The 12,451-nt window shown below is 40.0% G+C and overlaps 1 protein-coding gene across 1 annotated transcript in view; it reads left to right on the top strand.

Moving 5' to 3' along the window:
* The window catches only part of LOC126369451 (disintegrin and metalloproteinase domain-containing protein 10-like), a 57,222-nt gene that overhangs the window by 11,854 nt on the left and 32,917 nt on the right, over window positions 1-12,451 (top strand). The window contains exons 2-4 of the mRNA XM_050013871.1: window positions 3,721-3,920; window positions 4,738-4,804; window positions 11,600-11,791. Coding sequence (XP_049869828.1) covers window positions 3,721-3,920; window positions 4,738-4,804; window positions 11,600-11,791 — 459 coding nt within the window. The remainder of the gene's footprint in view (window positions 1-3,720; window positions 3,921-4,737; window positions 4,805-11,599; window positions 11,792-12,451) is intronic.

The following is a 12,451-nucleotide window of genomic DNA, read 5'->3' as shown; positions in this document are numbered from 1 at the left end:
TATTGAATAACAAGCTCTCGCGTTCCCGGTTCCAGCGAGCCTGAGGCTTCCTCCGCTGTATTCCATCCGGAAATATGCAGCGCTCTGAATACCAACCGACTCTTTTCTATGATTTATCTCCGCATAACGATAAGCAAAAGGTACTAGGTAGGTAGGGTATTTCTCACTCACCTTTTTATTCTTTTGAACTCTTTATTTTCTTACAGCTATAAAATGTCGTTTGGTTAGACGCTTGACGTAAACTATAAGTCACGACGCGTAACAAGATTTATGTCCCTACTTACCTATATATCTTGTAGCTATATTGTAGGTACAAAGTTCCATTCGCAAAACTTGTTACTCATAGCCTGTCGCAATAATCACGGACAATGTCAATTACTAAGTTACAATGGCGACGTAGCAAGAATTGTATGGAGCTGGAAAATAAACTGTACAATATACTTGTACAGAACACTGCGATCTACCTGCCATGTAAAAATGACAATGCGAGGATCCGTTGTCAATTTATCATTGGCCATATTTTTGATGGTTTGATAGATGAAGGGTATATTTTACGAACACACACGCAAGCACGTTGACTGTTTTTAGTTATATTTAGTAGGTGCAATTTACACACCGAATTTACTCCAAGAAGCAGTTCTCATCTTCATTGTCTACCTATATGGACGAAGTTCGTCATGCTTCTAAGTTGGCTAACGGATGAAGACTTGTTCACGAAACTTGGGTACGTCCTTCACCGCTCGTCGGGTAATAGTATTTTATTACAAGACAGCTGTACGAGGCGCAACATGGTGGGCGAGTATAGGTACAGACGGGTACTCTAAATGTAGGCATTGTTTACTAAGCTTGTTATACAAAGTGTAGCTCTGCGTAACAATAGTATTACTAATACTCGCCACACGGTCGTTTAATTTCAAATTTTATACACGCAATCCGGATTAAATTAGGTACGTTAAGTATTATATTAAATGAAATTCGTGTCCTTATTTACCTCTCATTGTAGTCCGCAGGGCAACTTCCAACGAGAAAGTCTTTGAATAAAAGAAACCGCACACTGCTGCAGAGCATTACCCCGGTTTTGTCGTTAGTTGCCTACCTAGGGGGCCTCTGTCTGTATTACCTACAATTTAAACATAAAACATTAAAATAATACTGTTCTTATCTAAATTGGTAGGGAAATGAGGTAATTACTCGTTAAGCGCTTACAGATAGCGTCTGACAATTAATCTTCATGTGTTTAATTATTAGAACAGTAAAATGAGAAGAACATTGTCGCGGACCGAAATAAGATACAATGTACGAGTAGGTAGGTATATCAGGTGTTCAGAAGGGTAGGGCCCTAACGGACTTTGTAACCGACCGTATAATCAGACGGGTAAATGACGCAGTGATCATTTGTAAGGAACATCTTAACACAATGGTTACAACCCTATTTTTGTGTATAAAGGGACCCCAAATCTAAGCACGCTACTGGTAGGTACGTCCAGAGAGCGGGGGGGCGCTCCTGCCCCACTGACCCAGTGACACGGCGCTTAAAGCAAAAAGCTCTGTATGACTGAACAAATACACGGCAATATGTGTATTTCAGTCAGTCCCCTTCAAAGCTTTCCCGATGTGGAGGGGTTGGAATGATTAATATCATTGCCAAATAAATCGACAAAACATGTAATGGGAATCATTGCCAATCAAATGTAAATTTGACTCTCGCAAGACGATATACTGCAGACTCCCAGTGCGAATTTCACATACTTATCATATAAATAAAATATCGAAATATTTCCAGAGAGTTGCCAATAAAGTTGTTTACTCAGAAAAACGATCACTAAATAGAGCAATATCAGAGTAATTTCTTTTGAGCTCGTCTAGACGCATTAGGCTATATTGTTGGTTTTTATTGATACCATTGTGAAATGTCAAACAGGCGACATGTTGCGCATTTTATTTGCAAGCGGGATAAGGGAATCAATTCGAGATGGGATGTAAAGTAAATTCGGCACGTCCCCTCGCGCCAGCCACTCAGGATTGCATGCGACCAGCTGCGCCGTACTCGGGTGTGTCGCTACCCGCTGCCACACTAAACTACCTTTCGCTATCTCACAACGGTGAACCCCACTCGCAGTATTGTTTATGTTGCATCTTCCTGAGACGCTTAACGAGAATATATGGGCTATTTATTTGTCCAAGCTGAAAGGAACGTGCTGTGGAACCTCTATCGCTGACGCTAGATAATAATTTATAGTTTACTCTGTACTTATACCTCTACATCTAAGTCAAATATATTATTAAATCTCGACTTTAATGTGTCTGATCCTAGAACTGTTAGCTAGCAAGCCAGGGTGCGTGTTTACAAAACGGAAGTTGGCCACGTGTTGCACACATGCATTTCAGCGGCTCCGCGACACGTCCGTCCCCTTTTATCGTTGTTTCTTACAGACTTCATTTAATTTATTTTAACAACTCAAGTCTCATAAGTCTCTTTTCTAACGAAACACGAAAAGGCAACTTAAATTAAAAGTCCCGGTAAGTCCGTGCCTAAGTCACGACCATTGTCCTCAACTTGAATGCCATTGTGAACCCTCAAAAGTTTATAATTAACGTTAAGGAAAAATTTGGACGGAGAAAATCGAATGGTTCTCAAGTGTCGTTTAATCAAACTCTGTGAGCAAGTAACGGTGAGAGTGCGGACCTCGGCGATACGGTGGACGCGGGGCGGGGGACGCTCGCGACAACTTTACAACTCTATTACGCTCGGATCTACATCGGAGATATATTTGGATATGTAGGACTGTCATAAAACCGAAATAGAATACGAGCGTATCAAATTCTTCTGTTTCTTAATCTTGGATTTATGGACCGTGTGTACTCACTCGTAAAGAACTTCCTTCATGTATAACAAAACATGTGATAAGAATAAATACAATATCATGCATGTTATGGGTTTGTTTACGGTACGCACCCATTCACATCAAAACAATCGAGTAGAAAAAAACATTATTGAGCAATGGCGGCGGCGGTACGAAGCGCGGCGGGTGGAGCTGAATTAAGATTTAGTGGCACTCGAATTGCCTTACTTGAATAAAAAATGCGAAAGCTGCTCATTGCCAAACCTATTTATTACCCTTCGAAATGAAGTGGCGATTTAGTTTAAATTTCAAAAAATCCTGCTGCTTTCTCGCGACATCTCCTTTGTCTTATTAAGTTCCCAGTGCTTACCTTATCTAGTCTCTTTCATTATTCCTAGAAAAAAGTCCGCTTTTTAACGATCATTTAGGAGAGACGTTTATTTTTTGTTACGCTTGCATTTAACTGAACACTTATGTGCAAATTGAAAGTGCACACTGATATGTTGCCTTTTGTTTCATTTTGAAATGCTAAACGAAACTTTAAATTGATTCCATTATTAGTCATGCATGCTTACCATGGAAATCCTATAGGATATTTATTAAATAGTGTTACATGATTGCCGCTTTCAAAAGTATTAAGCTTATGACATCTCTTTAATCTCACCTTAAGGCAAGTAGGAGTTACTCCCATCTCTTAGATATTGCCTCTTCTGATTTTCTTTCTGATTTGGCAAAATCTTCTTTAGACAGACAATGTATCGCTTGCGGTAATTAATATTTGAAGAAACACAGGATTGTTCAAAATATGCGTCATCGACTGCGAGCTGTAATGGGTAGGTTGATGAACGATCTAAAAATTGTCATATGTTTGTTGCAGCATCTCGGCGGCGGCTCAGCGAGTACGTGGAACACTACGAGCCGCTGGACTACGACGCGGGCGCGGTGCATGCACAGCACGTGCGCGTGCGCCGTTCACTCGACGCACCACCGGACCTGCGGCTCGACTTCCGCGCACACGGCCGCACCTTCCGCCTGCGTCTGCGCCGAGACCTCTCCGCGTTCACCGACGATTTCAAGGCAAGTATACCCTCAGCTTTTTTGGACGTGACTTATTGTAGATTTGCTCTTTTCACCCAGGTGAAGTGTCTATGAAGTATTATAGTATTTTTCAAGTATATGGTATTTTTCCCCCGAAATCACTTAGACCGCATAGGCGTGGTGAAGCAATGGGGAGGGATACTAATAGAATAGGCTCTTTATCATGGAGAGGCGGCGCGTCAAGCGGCGCATCAAGCAGCGCATCAAGCAGCGCATCAATCGGCGCGCGCAGTTCAGTGACATAGCGGTTCTAGGACCGTCACCCGCCGCGTCGCCCGCCGTGTCACGCGCTATTTGGGATGCTACTATTAAAAAAAACGCAAGCCAAAACGCTTCTCCGTGAACGCTCAGTACATTATCATATGTTTGTTCATCCGGCAGCCCGCGCCGCTTAACGCGCCGCGCGTCCCTGAACACGGCCTTACAGAAATCTGTGCCCAGTAATTAAGACTAACGGTAATAAAAAAGTTTGACACCTGCAGATGTTCCTAATTATTATTGTACTCGATTGCATGTAGAAATATTTGAAATTTGTTATAATACACATCTTTGAATAATTTTAAAGTTGCCATGTCATTAAAGTAGCCGTGTACCTACATAATGCAAATGTGTTATAGTCGACTTGTATTAGTAGTTTCCCCTCTAAGTTTACTATTGTAAACTAGGAGAGGAAACCTTTCTCGGGCAGTGGTACACTCTTAAGTGGCTAAAAGAAAGTAATTATGAAATTGTTTGTATAGTGATTATTTTCCTACCATTTTCGTACCCGGTAATTAACATAATTTCCTTGTTACAGGTTGAAGGTTCGAATGGGGAGCACCATGAAGTGGACACGTCACACATCTACCACGGCGAGCTGGCCGGTAAGTGTAATGTAACAGGCGCTGTGTCCATGTATGTGAGATCGCAGGATGGGCGGGACGTCTAACAGAGTTCTCATAAGCTGACAAGACAGACGCGAAGTTTGTAGGTGGCGTGCGGCGGACGGCAGCCGCAGCCTGAGCGCTTCTATTGTCTACCAACGTTATCTACACCCAAGATAGAGCGCCATTGTTTGCCCTCGCCCCAAGGGAAAATTTAATAAGTCCCAGCCCAGAGTATGTCGACCGCGATTGTGTTTCTCTACAATTAAACAGGAGCCGAACTCCTCTGGGGCCGCGCCGCCGGTCCCGATATCGGGCGCGGCTCTCACTTCCGCATTAATAATTCGCGAAGAGCACTAAAACATCTTTCTTTTTGCAATTACCGGCGTGCGGCGTCAAAGTCTCGGCTAATTGGGAGCTTTCGGCGGCCACTCGACTTTTAATGTCGGGCGCGGGTTGCTGACGACGCCGCCGCCGCTCCGCAGGCTTACCTCCGCCGCCGCTGCCGAGTGCGGATGCTATGTAAATAATTACTCTCTTGGAAATATTCTCGACATTCCGGTTGCTGAAATGTTAATCAAATTCTCTTAATAAATTCATAACAATTTCTGTCTTAACGAAAACAGAAGTTGGAAAGTTTTATCTTTTACTGAAATATTTTATTTTAGTGTTTGTTCTGCAGAAAAGGCTGTGGAACATTCCTTTGTTTCGTAATTTAGCTCAAGTTCATATCATTCTGTTAAGCTGAAGCTTTGGTTTCCTTGAACATTTCTCTTCGACCGTCGAATTCATTTGAGTGTTATCAAGGACAGGAGTTGGTATTTATCCCGATTTCAGGAGCTTAAATAACGGTTTGTCGGTCGTCTTGGCAGTTCTTGTTTTACGTTGCGAGTATTCATGGCGTGAATGGAATGAAGCGTATCCTGGGCACGTTAATGCGTACGGTCCGGAGCGGGCGGTGGTACTTACGGAGGACGGGTGTTATGATCGCGGAGTTTGGAGCAGTGTAAATGGATAAAGTTGGTGAGGGCGCCCGCCATCGATCGCAGTTCGTCGCCCTACTTATTGCCGCGATGCACTTACCACCGGGCGCAAGGGACGTTTTTGCATGCATGTGCCTCCGTTTGCATTTGTAATAACTGCGAACGTTACAAAAAATTCTCAGCTTTCATTGTTGCAATAAAACCGGTTACTTTAACGAATCACACAGTAACCTAGGCGCGACAGGTACTTCCTTGATAGAAACCCATGGTTTATAAAAGTGCTACATGTCTAGTTAACTTGCTCACTGAACTGGTTTACGCGTCGATCACCCTTTCACGAGGCGAGCAGCCTTATTTACGTGGTTGATTTTATACACTTTATACTGGCCGCTTCACGATGTTTACGTTTCGTAACAGTTTATGGATGTATGAACTCCATAAAAGAAATGTAAACACTACGGAGTAAATTAAAATTCGTTTATTGTTTGATCGTGCTTTACATTGGTGCCGATTCCTGTACACACCATCTAATTTTATTTTAAGTTATACCTGTCATTTGCTTATCCCCCGAAAAGAAAAGGGGCAGGTAATCGACAGGCATAAATTTTAAAGAGCATATACATCAATTTTAGGCAGAAATTTAAAAAAACCCTCTTAAAATTGTATATTTGTTAATAACCCGACAAATATTAAGTTGACAGCACACGTCAATCTAGTTGCATATCAGCGAGATGCCTATTGTATACGACCCGGGTTATTTATTCATTTTAAAATTAACAATTGTCAATCATCCGTCCCTTTCCTTTTCGCCGGATAAGAAAATGACGGGTATAAATTTAAATTAAATTTAGGTAGTGTCTGCAAGAATCGTGGCCATTCTATCAATAATAAAAAGTAAACATATAAAAACGTGATACTCGTTGATAAAATATCCAAAGCTATAGGCGGCCTTCAAAAAATTTACATGAATTTTCCTCCCTACCTCGCTCAAAATATTTTCAGGGCTGCGGTTTGCGTGGAAACATTCGTGTCTCTATCCACTCTCGCTACCTTCATATTTTTATAACGTCTGCTATATTTACGTGTAAAAGCAGTAATTTATATGTTAGCCTCATCGTGGGACATTTTGACGCAGAGATAATCATTTAAAGGGAATTACGAGGCCATTGTACCTCCTTCAAAGTTAATAAGCTGATGAATTACGATTTGCTTCGATGTTATGCGAGTTGTGGAAGTTATCTTAGGCCCAAAATTAATATGCTTGCTACGAAGTATTTGCTCGTACGAAATGAGATATGTTGCTATATGAATAGGGCCTCTTTGAGTTGTGGATACTTTACATTATATTGTAGATAGGTAAAGTAAATCGTCATCGTGTTATAAAAATATTTGTATAGCAATCTGTGCTATCATTGGCAAGGCTTGGTTTCAATTTGTGCTCATATATGGCGACCACAATAGGAACACACTTCATTGTTCCGTCGCGACGGTATTGCGCCCGTCTCATGTTAGAGGTTAATGCATATTGAGTTCCCAATAAATACTCACACATGCGTTGATATTTATATATTCCGAAAATTATTATCACCGACGTTTCTTATCTTTATTACAAGAACTTAAGAACAGTCATGGTTTCTATTAAATATTTTTTATTACATAATGTTGATTACTCAGGCGCCCCAGTACATATACAATACACCTTCATAAAATATTAGCTTTAGCAAAAACTAATACATATCCTATGTAAATATAGCCTCTACAGTCTCCGTATCTAAGAGTGATGTAGGATAATTATTGAAATATAAGCTCTCGATTACGAGTATATTCCAACTTGGTTAGAAGCATACCCATCGCAAGATGAACTTAAGTACCCACGTACACTTTCCCTGAGCTTTCTGTTAGACCAACATTTATTAAAAATATTGTATTTTCCATGAAGGAGAGGACTGTCGTCTCCTGCAAGTGGTTGGAAATTCTTCCATTATATCGAAAGAGAGTACCTACTCCCCGTCATATCGTGCTTCACCCTTGCATGTGATGTTATTAAACGCGTTGTACTGTTGCTATGAAAATACATTTTAATAGCACGGAATAATGGAAACCCCCGGGGAACCATTGTTAAAAGAATATTAGTGTAATTACTCACTATTATACGTCCTTTTCTAATTAAACATCACAATTTTTATGCTATCAGGCTACTAGGTCTACGAGTATGATACAAATTGTATAACTAATCAACTTAATCGTCATTGTAATAGACGATTTGCTAATTATCTCCCAGCCTATCGGGAACCAGGAACTAAATTATGAACATTTGGTATATCAGCAGCTCATTTTGATGATTCACGCAGTGAACACTATTTTATCGATAATGTCCCTCTGGCTTAATTGACACGGGGTTGGGAACGCAGCCCGTATGACTGGCCTATTGTCCCTATGTTAGGACTTGCCTCTGTTGGCGAGAAGCGGGAAGCGAATCCAAGGTCACTAGGGAGGTGTCTAGTTATATCGTCACTGGGAATAAGTGTTCGGTTTAAATGGTCTCTCATACTGTCATCGATGCAATACATAATAATGAATGATTAAAAGAGGAAATGAACTAACCAGACGCAGAACATCTTGGTTCATAATTATGAAATTATCACATAACAGAGTTTCCGTAGACAATCACAATTATTGCATACAATAGTGCGAATTGGTAACGATGTAGAGTGTCAATTTGTAACGAAAAAGTATTTGGAACGCAATAAATGATATGATTATGAAAAATATATTTTATGTTCACCATGCGATGAATGTACCTCTGACTACTCCAATTGGGAATATAGTCGTGAGCTTATTATATGTTAGGTGTAATATATTTATGTATCTCTATACAGATACGAGCTTAAAACAAGAAAGGATTATATTACAAGGGGAAATCTGAAATTCTGAATATTCCATTATTATGTTGATTATCCCGACTACTTCGTCATCTTGTTATAAGTCGATTTATATCACGTCTCGTGTTTAATAATGCTCAATAACGTTATCTTTAGACACAAGAAACCAAAGGAATTTCTGTCGCTTAGTCTCAGGATATTCCTACGTCTAAAAAAAGCAATTTAGACCCAGTAACTACAGAAAAGTAGGCATGGCGTGTGTTGCATATGTCCGCTTTATTGCCATTACTCGACCGCATTCGTAATTGCAGTGTACGTTCACGTCCCGTGACGAGGGCTGCACAGAACCGTCTGTCACCTGCCCGCATGACTCATCAGGCCCACTATTAATTAGTTCCATAACCACTATAATGTGGTCACCACCACAACTGATATGACACTCGCTGATACCTGCTTCTGTCACTTGTTGCTAATGAGCTACATATACATATAAAGCTTATTATCACGTGGTATCCCCTATAACATGGGATTTAACCATATCTACGTACGTATGTCTACTCCCGTCGTTTATGTTGTTATTACATAAACATCCTTTGTTAGGCACAGACCTCCTGTCAATCAACCTGAGGGGGTATGGAGCATACTTCATCACTACGGGTTGGTGGAGGGTTTTGCGCTAGTAACACGGACCAACTGTTTCTGAAGCACGGAATCATCTTACTTTTTTAGATAATCAGGTCTTTAGCAATATACGTATCTAAATACTTCTGGGAATATAGCAATCTCACACTTCACCGTTCTATATTGCGTCAAATAAATTGAGCCAAGTACTCTTGCTTTAAAGTAACGTCAATATAAATCATTTTTTTTACAACGTTCACGCTCATCGATATAACATTCACATACTTGTACCTAATTTCAATTAATTTTCTATATAGGTTCCTATAATTACGGGTATTAAAGCGCGGCATACACGACAACATAATTGATTCATTAACGTATCGTTGTGGATATTAATTTTCAATTACAAGAGTAAAGGAAATGGGAAAAACTGTCCCACCAAGCAAAAGCTACTCTTGAGATTCGTGGCTTTTGAAAGGACTTGCATTTGATCAAAACCCAATATTTTATTGGTAAATATGCAAATTTATGTTATCGTACAGTCGCGATTATAGGTATAAATTTAACCTAAGTTTTATGAACAGCAAGGGTGATAAATGGTCAGTAAAGTTAGTAGAGATATTTTTGAAAAATAGTATTATGGTGTTTAGAGTAATACACCCGACCCGTACTGGAGCAGTGTGGTGGAGTATATACTCCATGACCCCTCCGGTTGATTAAGGAGAAGCCTATGCCCAGCAGTGGGACGTAATAGCTATTTATCTTTTCTTTTTTGTGTGAATTAGCACACCAGCCCATTGTCTATAATAAATAATAAAATAAATAAATAAAATGAGCATGATTTCCCTCCTTACTTTTTTATTTCAACAATTTATCTTACCTATGGCCGTGAGTGTCAGTATCCTAGTACATGTTTGTGAAAATTCTAAGAAATAGTAAGCAGTCCAAAAAAACGATGTCGTAAATTACAAACGCGAGACAGGAAATAGAATTGCTTCCTTATTTTTTTGGTTTGTACCTTTTAAGTGAGGTATGAGGAACGCAGTGTTGGTCAACCCCGTGCAAGATGGCGGGACGACTTTCAGAAGGTGTCTGGAAGCGCCTGGATACCTAAGGCTGAGGATAGGGCTATATGGCGCGACTTGGAAGAGGCCTATGTCCAGCAGTGGACTGCAATGGTCTGATAATGATGACGAGGAAAGTCAACTCAATAGATATCTCTGTCCGGTTTATGATAAGTTAGAATTATTACCCGACTACAGCGAAGCAGAAAAGAGGGTTATATGTTTAACAGCTATGCAGCTTTTTTTATATTTTATTTATTTATTTTTTTACATGAAACATTCCTGTCAGGCAGGCAGGTAGATGACACTTACCCCTCGTTACATATATGTTCAATTTTATTTAATAATAATATGTGTGTAAACCTTTGTATTTATTTTTTATCTATTTTTATATTCGTAGTCTCTAACCTATGCCCTAATGCGAAACAGGCGTGATCATATATTATGTACCTAAGTATGTATCCATTTTTAGTTCGATTTGTTTGCGCGCACGTACTACTCGCGACAGGTACTAGCAGAATAACAGCGCTGCGACTCGTCCTGCGTTTCCGCAGCAAATGCTGAGCTAGGGCCTATTTTGGGACGGCGGTACTTAACCAGATTACTCTTTCTGACTTCTAAGTGTTTTGTTATTGTTATGTTTCAAACTGTATGTTTTACTGATTGTTTGTAACCTACTTGTACTGTTGTCCCAAATAAACGTATTATCTATCTATCTATCTATCTATCTATGTACGTAAGTGTGTTTGTACGTCTGTTCTCTCCGAACGTCTAAACCACTAATCAAAATTTATCAAATGAGGTGTCATTAGAAGCGTCTCGACTGTCTGCTTGTTATTTGCCATGTGACGTCGCGTAAAAATCAATGGAGCGCCTTCTAGAGGACATACACTGAAGACGAAAAAACTTTTTTTTTCCTTTAATGTCCCTCGGCAATCATCCTATTTACGAATACAAATTAATGCTAACGTGTATCAGAATTTGAATTCATAACGAAGTACTTTATTGTTGTTTTGTTCACGCGGGAATCAAAACGAACAAAATAACATGAAATGCATTTAAAGCCGATAAAAACTATAAACCGAATACAGCAAATCAAATTAGAAAGTATGTATAATTCGATGGGACCAGACGTACATACATACCGGTCAAACACAAAACCCTCCTATTTGCTTCGCCGCAGTCTGACAATAAGCACTCATTGTACACATGTTTGTAAATGCTGACTGTCATTTTTCTTGCCAGACGAGCCACAGTCAACAGTGTTCGGCTCGGTGACGGACGGCGTGTTCGAAGGCAAGATTCTGGTGAAGGACGGTGCGTTCTACGTGGAGCACGCTCGGCGGTACTTCCCGCCCAACGGCACACGTTCCAAGGTGCACTCTGTAATCTACCGCGAAGGAGACGTCGGTGACCCGTACGCACATCGTCGACATGGTGAGTACAATCTAGTATTTAAATAGTAGAACAGAAAATGGGTCTGATCTTCTTCAGACAGACAAACGGGCGGACAACAAAGTTATCCTATAAGAATTCCGTTTTTCCTTTTGAGGTTTGGTTGGACCCCTAAAAAATGACTAAATAGACTAGAAGATATTCGGGTCTGACAAAATACAACTCGTTGAATCAACACAAAAACTCGAAAAAGTTCATGTTTTTTAATAATGTCAAAGTGCTGTACAGGCTGTAGAAGGGATACTGATGTTTTTAATCCCACCAAAAACATTTTCATATAAAATGTTGCCAAGTAGAGATCATATAGATAGCAATGTCAAAAAGTTATCAGATCTCATGTAAAGCCAAGCTTCTAACTCTTCACGCCCTATAAAACCCTAAGTTCACAAACTCTACACATTAGGCAAAATATGGGGCTTGTCCGTTTCATTGCTACAAGAACTATAAAAAAGAATGACAATGAATAGTCAATCAATTTATTACTTTACGCCCATGATGACGCTCATCTGGTGACGATGATGCGACGTTTAGTATATCCTTTTAAGACATTTGGAAGTACTTTATAATTATGATGATCGTTAGTGAGTCAGTAAGTCTGTCAGTGAGTGTGAAAATCAAACTTTACATATCAGTAAAATCTAA

The sequence above is a fragment of the Pectinophora gossypiella genome, chromosome 9 (genome assembly GCF_024362695.1).
Source record: "Pectinophora gossypiella chromosome 9, ilPecGoss1.1, whole genome shotgun sequence".
Lineage (NCBI taxonomy): Eukaryota > Metazoa > Arthropoda > Insecta > Lepidoptera > Gelechiidae > Pectinophora > Pectinophora gossypiella.
The sequence above is the reverse complement of the archived record's forward strand: the minus strand, read 5'-3'. Positions and strand labels throughout refer to the sequence as shown.